Genomic DNA, 22,252 nt, shown 5'->3' with positions numbered 1-22,252 from the left:
TGACAACAGGACATCATACTTTAATGACTGTTCCAGTTACACATTGCTGTCAGATATCTCAAGCCACGAACTCTTACTTTTTGGAATCTGAAAATGCTTGGCGTTACATACCGCTTGTTTGAACGAGTACACAAGGCAATAGAAACCGTTTTCACACTTAAAGAACTGCCTTTAAAATGTGACTTTCAAGGAGTCAGTCATGAAGTTGCTTTCTCAAATCTATACCCGTGTATTAATGCACCTCATTTAAACATGATTATCGCACTCGCAGTCACAGCATCTGTACATAAATAATAGACAAATCACCTGCAGTGTTTTAAAAATGGAAATACGCATCAAGTTTTTGAACCTTAAGTCTTAGCTTACATGCTATGTGCTAATTTGCTGGAGACATCTGTCCTGTTGGCATTGTGTTTATTGTGTTACGCTTTAATTCCAGGCTGAGCTGAGAAAAAAGCCTTCATTTATTACTGAATTTCTTAAACGAGTTTTCTGTGTGCTGTTTTTGTTGCGAATGACTGGAAAGTATAGAGAAACAATTTGGATAATCAGATTGCCAGTATGTAATGCTGCATGAGGTGCTAAGGTGGTTTTTTTTGCTTTTGTTCTGTTTCTGTTTGGTTTTTTTTTGTTTGTTTGTTTGTTTTAAAGATGCCTTTTGCGTGCATGGTATAGTAAAAGGCTAGTAAATTCTGATTTTAAAGGTACACTTCTGTTGCAGTTATTAACCAGCAATTTTCTGTAGTCTTTGATTGTTCCTATTTCTTTTCCTTCAATGAAATATTCACAGCTTTTAAAGTGAGTGTTCTAAAGTTTGAACACATACACTGCTTGGTTTTGCACATGTATATGAATATGCACAGCGTTATGACTGAGCTCCTGTTCTAAGAAAGTCCTATATAGACATGTATTTATGAAGAAGTCTTAGAAGCATAGTCTTCGAAGATGTGGAAATACAGCTATGCTAGATTTAGCATTTTGGGCACTTGAGATGCTTAGACTGTGACATACTCCCTTCCCTATTCCAGATCACTACAAGAGGGTAGCTATCTCTAGTTTTAATCTAAAATGTGTATTTACAACCATGTTCAACAGACTGTTGCCCTTAGGTTATGTTTCTCTACTAGTGGCCTCTTCCCACATCTGTAGTTTTGCCTCAATTTGTAATTGTCTTATTAGGATGTGTCAGCATCAGAGCAGCTGAACCACTAAGAGGCTATGAAGTGAACGTAGCACATACAAAACTGTTCTCATCTTTTGTTCCTAAGTCCTGCTTCTTTCCTCCAGCTTTGTGTAGTGTCATCGTTTCTGTCCTTTCTTGTACAAGCTTCTGAGATCATCCCTTATCTCAGCCCCAGCTATGTTGTGATCTTCTTGCCTTAAACTTTCTTCAGCAGTGGGTTGCATAAATTGCATCACTTTGCTGCTGCAGCACCTAAGGCCGGACCTTCACATCCGTTCCTGGGCATTTTTTGTAATTTTTATTTTTATTTTTAGCCGAAGATAAGCATCCCAGCTCTTGCTTATCTCTGCGCTAGGGAACGACTATGTCATTCGCTCCAAAGCTCCAGCTACTCACTTCCTTATCCACTGGTCTAGCCAAGTTTCATGACTCACTTGCCTTTTTCTTTCCATCACCCACTCTCTTTTCTTTGCCTCCTCTCATGCATATTCCTGCTTTGACACTTGGTCTATCCTGCTTAATCCTATTACTCAGTGCTCCTCCTTTAAAGTTAACCCCATCTCTCATCCTCTGCTTGTATTGGAGATAAGCAAAGACTCAACAGCATAATGCCCCCTTCATGTGCTTGTTGGATACCATCCGTCATTGTTCCGTTGTTTGGTTAGCCTCTGGGCTCCTCAGGGCAGAGCCTGTGTTTCTTTCTGTCTTTCTGAAGTGTGTGATTCTTTGAGCCTTACATAAATAATAATATCACATCATTGAACAGCTGTCTTTGTCACTTTTAGTCTTTATTGCTACCCGGTGTCCTATATTTCAAGCGATGCATCACAAGCTTTGCAAGCCTGGATAGGAAGCCCTGCACTGAAAAAAATGCTACCTTTTCACCTTTTATCTAGGCAGTTAGGTTGTGGGTATTTCTGTTGTGTGCTTTTTAGATTTTTTTTTTAAAGAATATTTATGAGCAGCAGTATGTAAGTACTTGGATGAGTAGATAGCTGGAACTGGTTCTGCTGTAATGATGATTTTGCAGCAGCGAAGGCTGTGAAATCACACTCCCTTCCTCTTCCTTCCCAGTTACAAATGCTGGTGACTAATAGCTAATGCATTTCCTCGCTCAGAAGAGGTGAAATTCTTCCAGATCCATTTGACAGTGCATCATAATCAGCGTTCATCACTCAGTTTGTCTTTCCTCACCTGCTGTGTTGTCTCACTGGTTCCACATCCTGACTAGATGCTGGCCAAGGCACCGATGAGCGCATCAGACAGTGAGCTTTGAGTTGGGTGGCGTTGCCACGCAATAAAAGTGGCACCCCTAGCAGTCCTACTAGCTCATCTAATGTGCTCACCAGGAAATACAACAAAAAAGCACGCTCCACGAAGCAAGCCATGGATCGGAGATCTCCGGGAGGGATTAAAAATTGCCCAGATTCCCCATAGCTGTTGCAAAGAGCTGCTAAGTGTGAGCACTTCTTATTTCCGTGGAAGTCTACAGGCGCCTCATCAACATTTCCGTGGTACCAAGGGCGTTTAATAAAACTTCGTAATACCAGCATAGATGCAGACTCTTTGCCCAGGGGCTGGGTAGGGATCATTGCCAACTGCAGCTCCTATAATTGTCAAGCTCAGATCAGGTTGGTGTCAAGGTCAGGATCGGAGACCCTGCAAACTAGGACACTGGGGGGAAGTCGCTGAGTCCGACTAACAGGAGACTGAGGAGTTCTTCGTGTGTCTCTCTTCACACTGCTGGTTTGACTGGGGTGAAGAATGGGCTTTGCAAGAGCTTTATACAAATCTCTTAATGTCTGAAATAGGCTTGGGTCGCTTTTTCCTCTCTTGGAATTGTATGGAGAGTGCATTTTGTGTGTCCTTCCGTTACCACAGACCGAGAAGTTTACTTAATATTCTGTATTTCTGAATTTACCTCTCCTTGGAAGCACCCGAGTCTCATGAATATTGATAGCAGTTACATATGCTTTTAAGGTAAAGTTGCCTCGAAGGTGGGATGCTTTTTGAACTGGTCTGTTCTGGCAGTGCTGAGGAAGGTTTTTAGCCACCCCTTGTGCCCAAAAGAGTCGTATGTGTAATGGAAGGCTTTCAGAGCAGGAAGAAAACTCAGAGGCTTGCAGTTGACTGCAGTTTAAGAGGAATTGGCAAATTGCAAATGTCCAACTGTCTGTTTGTGTAAGGACTGTGACTAAATATGAATTGTCATTTATGGAGGATTTTATCTCATAAAGCATTTGTAATATGACGATGCTCGCCATGTGATTCCTGAGTGTTTCAAAAGGAAACTGAGCCCATTTAAGAGTGTTTTTAGTATATTGGCCAGGCTGCAATGAATGGAAAGTGTAGTTTTAAATGGAGAAGCTGTTGAAAGAGGTTTCTCTGCCATGAATCCCCTCAGGTATTAATGTTGTAAAGAGTGTGAAAAAGAACAGATGACAGAACGTCGCTGGTGAAAATGAATGGAGCTAGAGTAAAAGCGATCTGCTAGCTTTAAAAAAAAAAAAAAAGATTGTTTACAGTTGTGTGACTGATTTCCTGAGCTGTGAACATGCCAAAATTTGAAAATAATAGTGTTTGTGCTGAAAATAGTCTTGCTAATGTTTTTAAAAAACAGCTTGAAAAGCAAACAAATAACATGTACGCAGGTATTGAAATAAAATATCTTGAAGAGCATTTTAAGTTGGTGTCCCCAAAGAAAAGCAGACAGCCCCCATCAGATTGACACGCTGTTTAATATTCCAAGCACATCTGTTCCTAAGCACTGCAGAACAACTGTGTTCAGGTTAAATGATCAACAAAAACCCTTTCTTCCTGTGGCTTCTTAAGTTTATTGAAAGAGAAACTGAAAAGCAGAGGGAAATCCCTTCAAGCACAATTGGAAAGATGCAGGATTTCCCTGTGTTAATTCGGTTCTTTTTTTAAGCAAGCTCAGATGTTACAAAAGAAAACTCGTTGACTTTCTTTTTTTTTTTTAAATGAGACGTGATTATTATGGTCTATCTAGTGACTGATACTCTTGAAATGTCTTTATCTAATATTTGTAATACCCTACTGCGAATAACTAGTGTGTAGTCTTCTAAACTGAAGAATTTTCATTCTCATTCTTCAAAATATCCTTACTCAGTGAATATACTTGCTCGTTTTCTGTGTTTTACTGGTAGTGTTTCAAAGGGAAATACACACCTCCTGATACACGTCTCCATGGAGTCGTGCCCAAAAAGCAATTTCGAACACGAGCTCTTTAAAATAATACGACAGTAAGGAAAGATGAACAGGGAAAAGCTAAGGGCATTGTGAATGATGAATGGTACTGCACTCTTCTTAACTAGGTGCCATGTGATGGACTGTATTTATTTATGATTTAAGTAAATGGGTACAGAATTTTTAAAAGCTTCAAATGACAGGATTCTTACAGGCATTTTAGTGCTGAAAGGATGTTACTCAAAATGAAAGAAAATACTAGTGCGGAAAGGAGATCCTGTGTGCTGAGAATCACTGAGCTTCAGATTAAACAAATTATCTTTTATTGCATCCATTTTTGAGGATTAATTTTATAGCTTTTTATTAAAGCCAGCTGGTCCGACATGGGTAAGAATAAGTCCTTGGCAGGATGTGTTCGCAAGCAGTAGTGTTTTACCATAAACAGGCCCAGCAGGCAGGCCCTTGTATTACACAGATTAGTGCAGATTACGTGGCATCTTCTGGCATTTCACATCCCCGGTTGCAAAAGGTGCAGACATGCATTGTTTCAAGCAAGGCTGTGTGCGGCAGTCCCGGTGTAACGTTACTCATCCAAACGAGGATTTCGAGCGGGATGGGAGGCGCCTCTTTTTTATCCCCTTCCAGTTGCTGTACAAAATGGTATCACTTGATGGAAGCGTTTGCAGTGGGAAGGAGGAGGGTGCTTTACACCAGCTGCCTCACATCTGTTCTCATTCCATCTTTTCTTGTTCCAGGGCGTGTTGGGCAAGCAGTAGCACTACGTGCCAAAGCCTTTGGCTTCAGTGTGATTTTTTATGACCCATACCTCTCAGATGGCATGGAGCGTGCTCTGGGACTGCAGCGGGTGAGCACTTTGCAGGACCTGCTGTTCCACAGTGACTGTGTTACCCTGCACTGCAACTTGAACGAACACAATCATCATCTTATTAACGACTTCACTATAAAGCAGGTAATAATCTCTGTGTGTGCCCTCCACACAGGTGCCGGTGGCTGACAGTGTACAGAGTTGCTTTATGTAAACGTGCAGATTCTCATTTGAAAGCAATTTCCCTTTTCCTACGTTGAGATTAAGCAGGTTTATAACCGACTAGGAAATAGCTGGTGCCTTGTGTATCGTTGCTTTTCTTGTCTGTTTTCCTCAGTAACATTGCACTCGTGGAAGTAATGTGCTCTTCTCCATGTCGCTCGGATTTAATTAAATTGCGTTTATGCACTTTTTTCCTCTGTCTCCTGGTAGCTACCTCCTTTACCTAGATTTGCAGGTAGCAATTCTGTCTCACTCCCTCGGTTGGGATGGTCAGGCATAACGGAGGGATTGTGACTAAATGCCGCCCCCCTGTGCTCAGTGCCCAGGCTTGCAGAGCGCTTCCCGGGTCGATCACATTTCCAGCATCGCATTATTTGGAAAAATCAGGCCTATTTGAATTAGTACCAAACTCTCCCTAAAGCTTTAGGTAATATTAAAATCACTTCAGAATATAGGCGTGTAGAAACTGCTCCACTGCGGGCTAATTCAACAGTAAGCTTTTTATTAAATCTCTAGGTTCTAACTCCAACCTCAGCGTAGGTAACAGTAGGAAATAAAGCATGGATTTAAAGGTGTAGATAGTGTGCAGGAAAGAAATCCTAATGATATAGTAACTGATTTTTTATTTTTATGTTCATTATACATGTAGTATATGCATGTGTTGGTTACAGTGACAGTTGCACTCTTGCAGTAAAATCATTGCTTGGTTTCTGAGAAATAGTTTGAACCTACTGCATTTGAACATTAGGAGAACTGAAGCAAATACTGAATGTGTTACACACATCTGATGATATGTCTTGATTTGAGAGTTCAGGGATGTTGTAGACCCATCCCAATGTAAAATCAGGGTTTGGGTTTTAAAACTTCAAAAATTCAGAAATTTAAAACCCAGATCACTCAGATAACTGAGCTCTGTCACCCTGCCCTGAAGATTCTCTTTCCTTCTCTGCTGATACATTGCGATATATATTTTTTCTATGGTTAGATGTCCAGACATCTGAACCCAAACAGAACTGCACTGAATTCAGCAGCACCATTTAGAGGCTTAGCAGTAGTCACTGTAGTGGGCCGTGAAACTTGGGCCAGTCTATCACAGCAAGTTTTTAAGCAGAGGTGGATAAATGGGATCGGCTCTGGAGAGTGCTTAGTGCATTAATCAGAGAAGAAAACAAAAGAGCTTAAAAGTGAGTGATACCATCTGAAATGAAATGCATATAATAAAACCTGTACTGGGAAGGATATCATAAGCATTTATCTTGCTACTTGTTGTCCTTTATTTAGAAGCTTGGGTTAAAGTGTTAGTTTTTGCTTTGGATAAAAGTTTGGATGAAGCACTCTTATTTTGTAACAGCTGATGTGAATGTTACCCTGCTCTGAAAACCAGAAAATCTGACTACCTCAGATCATTCTTGAGTGCTTGGTTTGTGTAGACCAGGTCTTCTGAATATCTATTGAAAAGAGCAGAACGGCTTTTTGAGGCTGTCGGATGCTAGAGTTGCTCTGAAATTTTTAGAGCGCATCGCATGCCGTTTTTACCCAGTATTGCATGCTCACGTAATAACCAGGTTTTAAACAAAGTGTGGAGAAGTATGGTGCATCTCACAGAATATTTGGGTTGGAAAGGACCTTAAAGATCATTAATTCCAACCCTCCTGCCTTGGGCAGGGACACCTTCCACTAGACCAGGTAAACTCATTTCCCTGAATTCCCACCCTGAATTTTGTTTAGAATCTGAAATCACATAGCCTTAAAATGTCTTTGAAAGTTTGGTGCCAGTCTTCTCTTTCAGTGGCCTTTCCCTTTAATTAGTCAGCATTCTGCCTAGCCATCATGCTTGGCCTTGTAGTTCCAGAGCAGCTCAGAGAAGTGTTTCAAGCTTGGGTTTTTGAACCCGTGCTAATCAAGTGCTCTTAAGAGAAACTGAGATCGTTTCAGTTCTACAAATTGGAGAAGATGATGCTGCAATTAAACACAATACGCTTTTAAAGCAGCTCTGCAGGTTTAATGCAGGTGAACGCTAACAGCTGTCAGCAGTTCTAGCTGTGACATTCTCTTTCAAGCTTCCACCCCTTATAAAGGGTCACCTCCGGCTGCATCCACCCTTCTGGTTTGTCATGAGTCACGTAATTCATTCCCACTAGAATGCATTTATGTGTCCATGTTCTGTTTGATTTGGGCTTGTCTTAGTACTAGCTTTAGAGTTTTGTAAATAATCCTGAAGATGAAAACTTAAGGTTATTATGGATGGACAGGAGATTTTAACAGGGTTCACTGATGAAAATTTTCAAGTTCTTCAAAGCGCATATGAATGCACTAGGCTATACTTAAACCTCAAAATTACTCTTCCATTTCCAAGAACGCAGAAATAGGAAGTCAGTATAAGCTCCCACGAGCCTACGTGGCACGCCTGTGTAGCAGGTGTGATTGCTGCTTGGGTGAGCCCTCCTGTGCTAGATTTAATCTAGTTCTCACAGCTTTCTTACTGAGTGGAGATGCAGCGATGGCTCCCGTCAAGAACGCCTTATTGTTGCACGACCAACTTAAGGTCATGCCACCATTTCCTCACAGCTCAAACTCCCAAGTTAATTGCATAAAACTAAAGTATCCCTTAATTCCACTGTAAATGGACTTTGGTTTTGATATACAGACCAATAAATGTTCTCCTGTAAGCCCAAGTCTCTGCAAATGGGGAGAGGGAGGGAGAGATGAAAGCTAGTGAGTTGGCCAGTAAAATACGTTTTCTTTTTTTCTTCAAACTTCACTGCAAGCATATGCATGTTAATTGTTTAATATATCCAATGATCTCATGTAAAAAAAAATCTTGTAGCTGACTTTCATCCAAACCTCCTTGTTGTTCATGAATTTGGCATTTTGAATCCCTTTCAGAGAAAGGAGCCATTTACATAAGCTTCAGTTTGCTGTGTAGGCTTTAAGTAGTTGATGTGGTGTCCAAATGTTGGAGTTTTCTTCTTCTTATGGTGAGAGATGGAGTCAGTTCAAAATGGGATTTTTATCATTCATCTTCATCATGGTTCCTGCTCTTCATATGCTTACCTTCATATATTGAAATGCTTCTGAGATCAGAAGCTGTGTATGAGATGACTGGTAAAAAATGAAGCATTAGGGTGGCTGGAAGCAAGATGTAGGGATTTTTTTTTTTTCCGTACCATCTCTCTTATTTAAACTTCCACTTTGTTTTCATGTTGTGGATATATTGTGGTATAAATTCTTGTAGCTCTCCCCACACAGTGTCATCTACAATGCTAATCTGCACAATGCACAACACAGCTTCTCTCCTGGGCACACAGCATTCTCAACCAAATTCATTTTCATGCCTTTTAACTGTATAACGTAAGAATTCTTTAGACCTTTATTTCAAAAGTCTTATGGGGAGGAGGAAGCTGAAGTCACAACAATAAATAAAACATAGGTCTACTGTGTTTTGGCAACGAAAGGGAAAAGTGTTTGAAAATCCAAAAGCATTGATTTTTCTGAAAAATTCATACAGGCTTTTATTTGTGTGAAAGTTTAAAACCACAAAATATGAATTTGTTTAAGAATGTACTGTAGTTTCTGTCTCATGCAATTTCACAGTGGAATAAAAAGGCATAAAATGATCTGTCCGTTTCATATGCACAGTTGTATCTTTTGATCATGTTACTGCACAATATATGAAACAAAGCTTCTATAAAAAGACACTACTTAAAAGAAACAAGGTTATTAAATGCTGTGAAATAGCATTTTATGTTAGAAGCATCACATTTTGTGGTACTTTCCAATGGAAAGGGAAGACAACTGTTACAGGTTAAATCAGCTGAATAGCCTTTGTTGTATTGGATGCTTCTTTTGAGTAAAAAAATAATGCCACAACGATTTTATTTCATTTATTTTTATTTCATCATTCTTGTTTTTAACTTTCCCTAGATGAGACAAGGGGCTTTCCTGGTCAACACAGCTCGAGGTGGGTTAGTAGACGAAAAAGCACTTGCACAGGCCCTGAAGGAAGGAAGGATACGAGGGGCAGCCTTAGATGTACATGAGTCAGAACCATTCAGGTGCTTTTCCTTTTCTTTTCTTTTTATTTTGTTCACTTTCTTATTTTTAAGTCGTAGTGCATGATACGATCAACAGCAACAAGTAAATGAGTTTTCCCTTCATTTGGTAGCTAAATACTCCTTAGTAAAGCAACATGAATCTGTGCAGCACTGGACTAATGCAAAAGTAGATGGAGCTTGTGTATATGGTCAGAAGTGAAAAAATGACATCCAAGATTAATGCCTTTTTTAAAATAAAATACAAAATCCAATGGGTTTATTCAGTAGAAATGTCAGGGACACAAATTCTAGTGCTGGGCACAGCTTTGTGTCCTGGCATTGAGAGGAAGTGTTCCTTTGTCATTGACGAAACTCCAGAGGTAACTAATGATGATGTCTGAACAGGCTTTCAGAAGGTAAAGGGTTGAGCTTTGGTGTGAGAAACAAGTACTTTATGACACCTTTCTGGAGGAAAAAGCATAATTTCTGTCCACATTCCCTCTGCAAGAAGGCCATAAACATCTCAGGTTGCAAAAAAAAAAAAAAAAAAAGATGTAAAGAAAGGTGCTCAGAGTTCAGGCCTGGTTTTCTTTTACCCTTTCTCTTTGTCAAGAGAGTAGTAACTCTGCTGTCATTAGCAGTGCTGGTAGCACTGGCCTTACTTTTCTGAATGACACTGAGCATGTCCAGTGTTTTGGGCAGAAATGTTCCACTCCCAAAGTGGCATTGGTATTCCGATACCAGCACTGCTAAACAGAAACGAGCCTTGTTGGTATGTCCTGGAATTTTGAGCCTGACTTCTGAATTATGAGAATAGACTGCACTAGCTTAGTGCTTTTACGTGACAAGCCTTTTTCAGATGCTCAGTCTGGGCAGGGAGAAATGTTAATTTTAACAGAAACAATCCATGTAGTTTTTTGAAGAGGAACAGATTCAAGACCCGAGGGCAGGTTGTGAAGACTGGAGAGAGGACAGTCTCTCTTGAATCAGCTTGCAAGGGAGAATAGGACACTAAAAAAAATAGCAACACTGACCTTTTAGGTAGAATTTTTATTATCTGCTGAGACACAATGCCACATCTCAAATATTTAATTTTATTTATGCATACCCTGCATTCATGTACTTCTAAATGTGGTTATTACAATGCAGTAGTGCTGTGCAAAGCCAGAGTCTAACAGCTCAGGAGACTTTCAGCGGTATACATTCTTCACAATTCAGATCTCCGATCTGCACAAGCAGACCTTTGCACCTGTAGGAAGCCCCATTTACTGCATGGAGATGCCATCTGCAGAGATTCAGTTGCAGGATTACAGCCACAATTTCCTTTGGCTTCAGTGCTGCATGTCTTATCTGATCGCAGCATGCACCTCTTTATTCAAGAGTTTTGCCAAATATTCAGATGTTTATTAAACTCCGAATGTAATCTATAATTTTATGAATTCCTACCAACTCTGAATACACACTTATGTCTTAAAATATTTGTTCTACAGTTGTTGCAGCTGACTGTAAGATTATTAAAACTGAAAATAGGTAGGAGGAGCAAGTTTCCACTATTTTCAGTTTTTTTTACTCTGTGATAGCACTTTATTCATTGCTTTCCCTGATAATCAATCCATCATGTAAATTTCCGTCTTTCTTTGGAGTTTCTATACAGAACAGGAATGAAAAAAATATTTTAAAATAACAGAACAAATAAATGAATTATCAAAAAGTTGATGCTGATTGATAAGCTTGTATCAATAAACGTGCAAATAATTGTTAGATTTATTTTTTAATGACTAAGTGTTAGACCTTTGAGATAGCAAAGTTAGTGCAGTAAAAGTAAAACTGATGGATGGACAAACAGATTGGCATCCTGAATTGATTTGGGTCTTGCTTTATGCATTTCTGCACGAGTACTGGAATGGCAGTGGCTGTAGTTAGCAATAAGCGCATTGGACAGAAGCTGATATTTCTTTCTGCTAATGCTACTTTACATAGGTTCTACCCTTTGAGTCAATGAGAGGTGATTGCTATTTATTTATACTATGAATAGCGTATTAAATTAATTGATGGAATTTAAAATAAATCCAACAAGGAATACAAATGCAGTTCTTTTCTGTTGTAGAAATTAATCTGAATGTATATACAAATCCCTCTGGATCTCCCCCTGTACCCCTCTCCTTCCCCTACACCCCCAATTTTTTTTGTCATTTGATCTTGTTTTAAATTTTCATTTAGCTTTAGTCAGGGCCCTTTGAAGGATGCACCAAACCTGATCTGTACCCCACACGCAGCGTGGTATAGTGAACAAGCCTCAATTGAGATGCGGGAGGAAGCAGCACGAGAGATCCGAAGGGCAATCACAGGTACTAACTCACCTCATTATCTCCTTTACTGTGTATTTCGTTTTAACAGACATTTTCATTCTTCAGTCATGAAAGATGCTGAAAAGAACCATACTCAGGTTTTGTTTATGCTTTTAGTATTTGGGACATAGAAACCAGCAAATACCATGTTTGTTGTCAGCACTGGAACAGATAATTTTGGATGATCATTGCAAGTACAAAGAAAAGGCAGGAAGTGCAAAAGAAACATTTTTTCCATATAACAGAAGTGTGCTTAACTGTGAAAAAAACCCTTTTTATTTTTGTTGCTTGCAAATACTAGCCATGTGATGGATTTTACTGCAAGTCATCCAGATACTGCTGGCATCTTCCATAGGTTTTCATAGATGTCCCCTCAAACTTGTCATGAGCAGTTTCTTTTCCATTATTCTTTTCTCTTTGTGTTTTCCAAATTTCATCTAAATTTGTCTTAGAGGACAGTCTGAAATTTCAGTGTCTTTAAGGTTGTAATACTTGAAGATAAAGCATGTAGAGTTCCATGCTGCTCCAAGCAAGGCTTATGTCACAACTCATTCTTACATCAAAACAAAGTTTTCAGTAGTTGTTGGTAGGTACTCTGTTTCTGATGTTCCTCTTTTTAAAACATTGCTAAGGAAGTCCAGCATTTTAAAGGACAAAATCTCTTTGTTGTATAACTACCATGTAATTGTAAACTGTTCACATCAGAAAAAAACAGTTATGTCTTGAACATGCACTGCTAATAAATAAAATGAGAAGAGTGAGCCATTTGGCTTTGGTTTGAATCCCTTGTTAGCCTAAAATAAAAGGGAGTATTTTCATGCTGGAAAATGATTCATTAAGCACTAATGTTCTCTCTTTAGTAGGACTTTGCTGTTTTCCCCTTGGCAATATAGGCTGAATGCTCTACAGACGTGAAGGGCTGTCTGTGTCACCTTGAGAGTGGTTCAGTGCCAACACATTGCTCTGCTGTACAAAAACCACTAGCAGTAGCCTGTCCTGGATCTTGTGCCTAGAGAGGCTAGATGATTCGGTTTCATTTATAGAAATGAAAGAAGAGGATTCTCTGGGTGGTGATTAAGGGCACCTCTAAAGCTCCTGATCCGAATTGCTCTTTGCAGGCCTATTTCTCTCTATTCGAGAGGTAACCTGAAGAGCCTGACCATCCTTTTCCTGGAATTAGTCTTTGTGCCAGTCCTCCAGAAGAACTCGAATAGTCATTCATGAAGCTGTTGTATAACTATTACAAGTGTCCAAATAGCTCTGGGAGATATTGCACAAACCAGCATACCATAGCTACTTGGGGGATGATTGATGTGCAAATAAGCATTAATGGGCTAAGATCTGAAAACAGGAGTCAGCTATACAGAGCTAGTTTTAGGTTAAATATTGTGCAATAGCCCAAATGTATGTGCCTGGGAAGACAGGCCTGTATTTTCTTAAAGTCTGAGATTGTGCTATCAGCGATCTAAATCATTGATTTGTATTGAAGCTGTCATCGCTTCAGTGTTTGCACATGGCTTGTAGCAGGATCAAACTAAGGCCAACATTAGGGAGGTGAGAAAGACAATGAATTGCAGTGAAACAAATGTAGGAAAGGTGCAGGAAGTGTGGGATGAAGCTGAATATGAGAACGCCACGGGAACAAAGAGGAGAAAGGGTGTTGAGAGAGAAACTAATTGGAAAAAGGTGTACAATAAATCAATGCATGCTGAAGACAAAAATGCTAACTTGTTCTGCTGTTCCAAAAAAGTCAATGATGTTCTGCTGTATAAAGTAAAAACAAGAAGCAAAGATCCAATATCCTTGAATATGAAAATAGTAAATAAGGAGGAGTGCTGAAAACAATAATGGAAGAAATAAGAGGGCAAGCATGGCAATATCATTATGAAATAAGTTTAAAATAAATAATATTTTGCAAGGGGAGACTAGTAGAGCGTGCCTTACAGCAAAATAAAGGCTGAGAGGGATGGGGAGGAGGAGATGACTGCAGTCAAAAAATGTCTGAGAAGGGTAAACATCAGAAAAAGAAAGATACTGTTTAAATTTATGGGTAATTTTGATAGAAGATTAAGTGGTTATATATATATTGGTTATATATTTCAACTAAAATTAGAAAAATATTTCTAATCAGGGAAATGGTAGAAATACACTCATAATGGGGCATTTACCTTACCTTGTCTAATACTGGACTAAGAAGCCCTTTTGGGTTGTGCATGGGAGATATGGGAAGTTCTAATGACATAAAGTGCAGGTCATGGAGGCAGAACTATTTGATAGTGTTCCCTAGATAAACTAGATTCTGTGAAAGGTCTTTTTTGCAGCCCCGTCATGGCCTGGCTGTTGGATAGAAAGAGCAAGCAATGAGTAGTAAGTCTTTAATCAAATTTCCAATAGGAAGTTTGAGACAAAGAGCCTGAATGCTTAAATGGTGGAGCATGGTCAGGTCTTGGAGGTGTTCCTGGAGTACTGTTGCCAGCAGAATCGGAGGTTGTCTTCAGTTTGACTCTTTCTGCCTCCGTATTTGCAAATCCACAGCAAGATTAAACTTTAGAAGGAATACATTAAAACAGATGTCAGAAAAAACACAGGCTCCAACTGATCTTCTGTTGAAATAGGTGGAAGTATTCCTGTTGCCATAAAGAAAATCTGGATTGTATCTGTATACTATATATAATAATATAAATTTATTATTATTATATAATAATACATATACAGCCATGCTGTATAGTCAAATTTTAAGTTCTTGGGAAGTATGAATCTTAGTGGTTATTGTTTTATTGAGACCATGTATATAAAGAGCAGGATATATTAAAGAGAGACAGAGAAATAAAAATTAAGCTGCACATTAACAACTAAGTCCCAGGCAAAAGGAGAGAAGTGAGGATCAAAAATGATCTCTTAATTTGTTTTTATATATTTTAAATACACAAATGTTTATAACTCTGTTTTTAACGTGGATAAATTGAGAGTATATACCATACTTTATTATTTTGTTGTTGTTGTTTTCCCTCCCTCTCCCTTGCTTCATCCTAGGTCGTATTCCAGACAGTCTGAAAAACTGTGTTAACAAAGATCATTTGACTGCAGCTACACATTGGGCCAGCATGGATCCCGGAGTCGTTCATCCAGAGCTTAATGGTGCTGCATACAGGTAAGCACGCTGCAGGTGTAAAAGAAATACTTGCTTAAGTCAAAGGTAAGTATTCTGGAATAAAGAAATGACCTTCCTATTAATAAATGAAGTCTTTGGATCAGGCTTCAACTGTATTGTTTTCGTAATTGTTGCATTCAGGAAGATAATCTTGTTTTGCTAGTTACTGAAAGCAGTCATGCAGTGCATAAGTATGTTTCCTTTTCTTATATCTTTTTTTTTTGTGGTTAGTAATATCTGAACAATATACAGTCTTCTATATGTTCCCCTGAAACAATTCTGGTCATCTCGAGTGAGTGCAATGGAAGTTTTTGTTCTTTTTTTCTGAGCAAAGCAGTAGGTTAAAGAAAGACTTTCAATAATAAAGTATTGCTCTGTGTTTTGTGGCCTCCAGACACGAGGGAACAAATAATTCAGTTAATGAATACAGTGGAATAGCCTGTGGTGTTTATGAAAATATGTTTCAAGTAGTGTTTTTTAAATTTTGCATTTTATTTTTAAGACGTTCTTTACAAGCATTTGAGGGTTTTAATCGATGCATTCTCAATCAACTGTGAAAGCAGCTTTTAATAATCAGTAGAAAAGGGTAATTTTTTCCACATTGAGTATGTATGTTCCTTAGTTTACTTTGCTTGGTAGTCTTTCTCTATCCCTTTAGCCCTAGCAGCTGTCCTAGCAGCAGATTTTCCTAGTAGTGAGCTTCACGCAATTTTTATTAATAAAAAAGTCTGCAATTTTTAACTTCAAGTATGGTATTTACTCATAAGTAGGATGGAAGTGACTGAGAAAGCTACAAACAGCTGCTGAAAGGCAATGACTTGAGGGAAGGGGCAGTTCAATACTTTTTTTTTAACCTCTTCTAATCTTTCTGCTCTCATTCTTCATACATCTTTCTTATCATCGTCCTTCTTCAGGAGGACTGTCCCTTACTTTTATTGGGTGTAGGAATTCTTTTTGTGTTACGCTGTATGAGAACCCAACCATGCAGTGCTGAGAAGTGTGGCAAAGCTCTTAAGTCCCAAGGAGTTCTAGCAATCTCTTCAGAAAGCGATGGAGAGATGACAGAGGGAGCATCACCACCCTCTGCCTTAATCTCCTCAGCAGTAGCTGTAAGCTCCAAAGGAAAAGAATAACTTTGATTCGATCAACACGCACATACCTCAGTGCATGTCAAGATACTTACTTTTGGGAAAAGTACCCATAGCCCTAAATATCTGAAGGAGGCTGCTTTTATTTGTTGAAGTGAAAAGTTCAAGCGTACGTATTCTCTTCCACACAGCATTTGGTTTCGTTGACTTCAATTTGAATTACTCGGGGCATATCTGAATGCAGCTGAGGCTTATTGGCAGGTGTTCCTGAACTGGGGGTAATAACTCCAACTATGTCGTGGCAGTTGAGCACAGGGTTGTGTGCCCAAATAAAATGCAGTTGCTTGTTCCCTTTTGGGGGGGAGTCACAAGTCCAGCAGAAGCAGGTTTCACAGTTAGAAATGGATTTTAACTTAGGAACGTCTGGGGAGTTAACGATTTACAAGGTAAAGACCATATGTATTTAATTTAAGCAGGATAAGCACAGAAATAAATGCCTTTTGTAGACATTGTTTCAGTCAGTTTTTTCAAAGGATAAAATAAATCATAAGTTAACTGTGAATGCACATTTGTTTTCAAATCCAAAAGAGAACTCACTTTGGCAATTTTGAGGGAAACACAAGAGTAATACAAGAAACACGGAAAACTGCTTTTTGGAGGGCTGATGGAGTGGTCTTTGAGTTTGGGCTAGAGCAGTTGTTATTTTGTGCAGTACAAAATATATGGAACTTGGAGCTCAAGCTTTATGAAGAAATAGGTTTCAGTAGCAGTGTTTGCTGGTGCTTAATTCCTAGCTGTATTAAATACAGAATTTGAACTGGTTGTTTGAAACAAATTTTTCTGTCTTTTTGCAATGCAAGATCGTGCTCAACTAGCTGAGTTGTGGAGCCTTTCACAAGCAGTGTGATGTTTCAGATGTGCTAATAACTGTATCACAGTCATGTAATTGCATTAGAAGATAAGACCTGGGATAATAATTTATATGTTAAAAAATGCAAATAGCTCTTTCAGTGAACTAAAACTAACAAGGCTATTTAATTTGGGATATATCATTTACTTGAATTTTGATAAAGGAGAGAGCTCTTAAATTATCAGATATTATCGCTAGCAAAGAACATTGAGCATTCATCAGCAGAATATAATCTAGATATTCTGAATATCTTCATTTTCTGTGGAAAACAAAACTATTTGCTATGCAAAAGGCAAGACACCCCATCAACAAAAAGGGTTAGGCTAACAGGACCTATCCCATAAATGCAGATTAACAATATTCCCGAGAAGGAAATATTTGTAATAGTCTTGGTGAAGCGGGATAATATACCCTGCTTTTGTGTTATTATTGTGAATTTTCTACTGAGCCGCCTGCTAAATAACACCCTGCCATTTTCTGTGTCACAGAGAGAGCAGGTTATAGGAAAAATGAAATACCACAGCCAGTAAACAGTAGTTGTACAATTTATAGACATCTTGACATATCTTTCTGCCTTCTAACAGGCAGAAGACGAGAATATCCCAGTCCGTAAGAGGTACTTGGATGAGAGTAGTTAGATAATGGTAACCATTCAGGAGTTTTTTCACACCAAGGTATTTCACTGGTCATTTTCAGACTCTGCATGTAATGTAACATACGGTAGGTGCTTAACAGAACCGCAGACTGCCTGAGGCTGGCAGGGACCTCTGGGGCCTTCTGCTCCGAGTCCTGTCCCAGCAGGGTCAGCCCGAGCCGGGGGCCCAGCCCCACGTCCAGGCGGCTCCTGGAGCCCCCCAGGAGGAGCCCCCCAGGCTCTGGGCAGCCTGTGCCAGGCTCCATCCCCGCCCAGCCCAGCAGGGCTGCCTGGTGCTCACAGCGAGCTCCTGGGCCCCGGGCTGTGCCCAGCGCCTCTCGGCCTGGCCCTGGGCACTTGAATTTTAAGTGCTTTTGGGGCAGACTCAGTTTTTTTTTTTTTACAGTGCTCAATGTAGTGAAAGGTGCTTCTGTAAAATAAAAAAAATACAGATTAACATGGAAATTAAAGTTGCATTTCAGTTCCAATTAAGAGGACTACTGTAATTTTCTGCATAAAGACCACATGGGAAAGGGGAATGGAAGAGTATGAAGCAGCAGATGAGATGTAACTGACCTCTCCTGCTTTTTTCAAAAATTTAATTCAGTGGACATTTTACCTGGAAACCGTTCTGACTTAGTGCTGCCAGAGGAGGAAGATTAGGAGCAACTCTATGAAGTGCAAGCTTGCTTCTGAGGAGAGGTGCTGGCAGATAGAATAACACAGTGTCCAAGGGGATCATTTTTATGTACAGAAAGAATATCTGAAGTCAGTGTAGAATAACAGATGTGTAGTCTGGACTGCCTACCGTGCCCGTAAGAAAACTGCTAGTGCTTCTCGTCTCGTTCTGCCCACTTCCAGGAGGGGAAGCTCTGACTTTTCTTCCTGAGGGAAACACAGATGGAGAATTTGCCCTGATCTGTCCCTGTTCTGCGTGTGTGTGCTCAAGGAATACGGTTTTAAAAAAGTGAGGGTCTGTGTTGGAAATGGTTGCTATGTTGGGCTTATAAACAGAAATTCTTGTCATTTCTTGTTGTGATTTTTACAAAGCACCTAGAGTAACAGATAAGCTGTTTGAAAATTAAATTTGAATAAATAAAAACAATACCCAGTCGGACAGTTTTCATAGGAATTGAAGCAAATTTGATTAATAAGATTCAAATTGAAGTACCGAAACAAGCAACTAATTCCATTAGCAACTGCAAATTAATTCTAAGGAACCTCTCTGGAGAAGGAATTAGCATAGGAAGCCCTGCAAATACGTGTACAAGTGGGAACAAAGTTCTCTGGCCTACAGGTGGTGTGGTCCTTCACATCCTGGTTATCCATCGCAGGTAACAGCCAGCGTTAGGATCTGTAGGAATCTTTCCCATGGTGACTGCTGTGTCTTTATTGTCACTGTGCCATATCGTATAGCCATGCTGAGCCCCTCTGGCACAGTCTGCAAAAAGCAGGTCCTGTGGTAGAAAAAAGAACAGATAAATGGGCTTTCATCCTGCTTTTCCTCGGAGTTTCCTGGCTGTTCTGCATAAGTTCTGCACTAATTTGCTATCGGTTTGAGGGAACTCGAGGTGAGCAGTACAAACATGCATTACTTTAGGAAAGATGCTACTGAAAGGGGGTGAAATTCCCCGAGGGATTCAGTGAGGAACTCAGAGGAGAGGAAAATCACCTGCAGAACAATGTGGTATTTGAAAAAGCTTGCCTAGACTACATGTGCTTTTTCTTCCATTTAATTTTAAATAAACACTAGGCCAACAAATGCCACAATGAATAAGTGGTAGGATTGTGTGTTTAGGCTTTCAGTACGGATAACGCTCTCACTAGGGAGCTTGAGTAAGCAGAACACAGCAGAAGAGAAGAAGGGCTAAGTGTGCAGCTGTTTGATGGAGTGGGGGGGAACGGGACCAAAGGGGCAGTGTAAGTGGCCAGCATGGGCCAGCAAGCTGGGACCGAGGTCCTTGGCTAAAGAGAAAACATTTTTGGAAAAGCCGTTTGTTTATAGCTGTTCTTTTTATGTATAGGCACCATGAGATACAAGTGTTCATTAATTCCATTTGAACGTGGGGACTGAAACAGTAGATGGGAAAGATTTTCTTTTAGCCTGGTAGTATCAGAGCCATCATAAAATCAAGCTAAATCAGAGTTGGTTTTGTTTATTAAATTCCTAAAATTAAATTTATAAAAGGACCGTGGTGTTCATCCAGAAAGAGTAAGAAGTCTTGAAAACCTTCCACAGGTTTTTTTGTGTTTGCATCTCTCTTTACTGCAGTCTGCCTAAAGCACTTTGTCCTTTGTATAGCTAGTACTGGTTCTCTTTCAGACAACTGCTGTGGCAAGTTTGGAGCTTAAAAAATAATAAAAATCTTGGGTGTAATAGGTGTGAATTTGTCCTCTCAAGAGTGTGAGTGTGATCCCTCTTTTAGGGGGCTGTCAGAAAGCTCTGATTGCAAGATTAGTCTAAAGAAATAGTTTTTCAAACCACAACAGTGAAATTTCAAAATTTAAAAAAAATTTCCAAAGGTCGACTTGAGGAACAGTCCCAGAGGACATACGTGTTGTGCAGACCTAGCCTGAGCTGCTTTGTGCTGAGATATACTTTGAGAGGAGCAGTTGTTTCCGTTGCCATGCTGTCAATCTTGCTATTAAATCTCAAATTGGGAAAAAAACAAAAACAAACCAAAGCAAATCGTAGCAAGTCTTTATTTCTCATTTGGGCGAAACACAGCATGTTTTGCTTTATTTGACAGCATCCACATATGGTATCTCATCGTGAGCTTAACCAACTGTATTTCTCACTGGTCTGAAAATAAAATAAACATCTCTGTACCTCTAGGAGGAGGCAAGGTGGGCTTTTCTGTCAGCCATCTCTTGGTTTTAACGTGTGCTCTCCTCTTCTTCTCTCAGCAGGTATCCCCCAGGTGTTGTAAGCGTGGCTCCAACTGGCATACCTACGGCAGTAGAAGGAATAGTCCCCAACCCTATGTCTTTATCACACGGCCTCCCTGCTGTAGCCCACCCGCCCCATGCTCCTTCCCCCGGCCAAACTGTCAAACCAGAAGCTGATAGAGACCACCCGAGCGACCAATTGTAGCCTACGAAAACAGCATTCCCAACATCAGAGATTTCAACTTCAGCGTGTGGAAAAAAAAAAATAACCAAACACAAAACCCTGGATTTTGATTAAAGGCAAAACCATGAACTTACAGGAGGAGACGATTATTGTTTTAGAAACTGGTCCAATATACAGTATAAAAGGAAAAGGTGGGAGACAAAAAGAAGATTTGGAAGCATTTTTTCCTCCGTATAAATTGTAGTTTGTCCCTGTCCAGTGGACTGATTCACTGTTTCTGTGTCCTATGGGTTCTTTGTTAAGCAAGAGAAGTTAGTAGTTAATTATATCATGAATGTACTTGTCTGTGTACAGTTTTTAGAACATTAAAAAGGGTTTGTTTGCTTAGCTGTCAACAAGGAAAAACATAAGGGAGGCATTCAACAAACCAATTTTGAGATTAAAAATCTTTTCTTTTATATTTTAAAACATGCCCAAAAATGAGGCAGTTGGCAAACTTCTCAGGACAATGAATTTTTCCCATTTTTCTTTCTACGCCACACAGTGCATTGTTTTTTCTACCTGCTTGTCTTATTTTTTAGAATAATTTAGTAAACAAAAGAAAAACCGTTTCTCCTAATTTTGGCATGAGTTCCCTTATTTCAAAATGAAGACAACCTTGCAAAGAGATTTTGAGGAAAAAAAAGGTTTTGTATAAACGAGCATTGTGCTTTTTGTCACCAGTTAAAGTATATATTATTGGTGGTATGCGAAAAAGGCACTAGACTACTGAAAAGTAGCAGCATTTCATTGCCTACATTGATTCCTTCCTGGTAATGTGGTAGGCTAGCAATATTTTTGGTTAAAATCATGTTTGTGACTGTAACCATTTGTATGAATTATTTTAAAGAAATAAAAATCCCAGACAAATATCATATGTGTAAAAATTTTTATTTCTAGTAACTGTTTATTCAACTTTTATTAGGTTTCTTAGCTGTAATTTTTAAACAGATGCTGTCAAGTATTTCATTTCTAGCTTTACTTTGCTCTCTGTTGTTTGTAATACCGTCTTGGAAGCTTGAAAAATAATAAAAAAAAAAATTCTTTCCGTACCATTTTTCCCTTTACATTTCGTAAATGTTGATCTTTTTTTCCTGTGTTTCTAATGGAGTTTGAAATTAAGATGGATTTTGATTTGTACACCGGCATCATCAGCTACAATATGGTAACAGCATTTATGCTACCACTGTGGGCAGAGCAGAGCAGGTACAACAGCAACACGACAATAATAATAATAATAAACGTCTTTTGCCGAAGTCCAACGTGAGAAGTGTCCATTGTTTTATTTGCTTTTGTGATGATGGAAGTGTGCAGCAGGACGTGTTTGTATTTGCTGTATTGCAAGAGGTTGTTTCACAGGCAGAAGTGTTCTTACGGCAGGTTTTCATCTGGAAGCTGTTCTGGCCTTACCACGCTTCTTTCAGGATGTCCTTTCATCCCTGCGCAGTGTAACGAGCAAGTTTAGCTGCTGCACAAAGGAGATAGGGACGGGAGAGAAGTGAACCTGGAGATAAACCTGGTAGGTTGTCTCTTACCT

General features: G+C 39.4%; 1 protein-coding gene across 8 annotated transcripts in view; it reads left to right on the top strand.

Annotated features, from left to right (window-relative positions):
* Positions 1 to 21,971, top strand: part of CTBP1 (C-terminal binding protein 1) — a 233,574-nt gene extending 211,603 nt beyond the window's left edge. For 6 of the 8 annotated variants that reach the window (XM_066995579.1, XM_048047567.2, XM_048047559.2 and 3 more), the window contains 5 exons: positions 5,146 to 5,360; positions 9,363 to 9,493; positions 11,693 to 11,820; positions 14,854 to 14,971; positions 20,511 to 21,971. In XM_066995579.1, coding sequence (XP_066851680.1) covers positions 5,146 to 5,360; positions 9,363 to 9,493; positions 11,693 to 11,820; positions 14,854 to 14,971; positions 20,511 to 20,697 — 779 coding nt within the window. In that variant the 3' untranslated portion in view covers positions 20,698 to 21,971. The remainder of the gene's footprint in view (positions 1 to 5,145; positions 5,361 to 9,362; positions 9,494 to 11,692; positions 11,821 to 14,853; positions 14,972 to 20,510) is intronic. The other 2 variants (XM_066995581.1, XM_066995580.1) reach the window with 2 other exon arrangements.
* The last annotated feature ends 281 nt before the right edge of the window (positions 21,972 to 22,252 follow it).

The sequence above is a fragment of the Anser cygnoides genome, chromosome 4 (assembly GCF_040182565.1).
Source record: "Anser cygnoides isolate HZ-2024a breed goose chromosome 4, Taihu_goose_T2T_genome, whole genome shotgun sequence".
NCBI lineage: Eukaryota > Metazoa > Chordata > Aves > Anseriformes > Anatidae > Anser > Anser cygnoides.
Note: the sequence above shows the minus strand (reverse complement) of the source record. Positions and strands in the feature narration are given on the sequence as shown.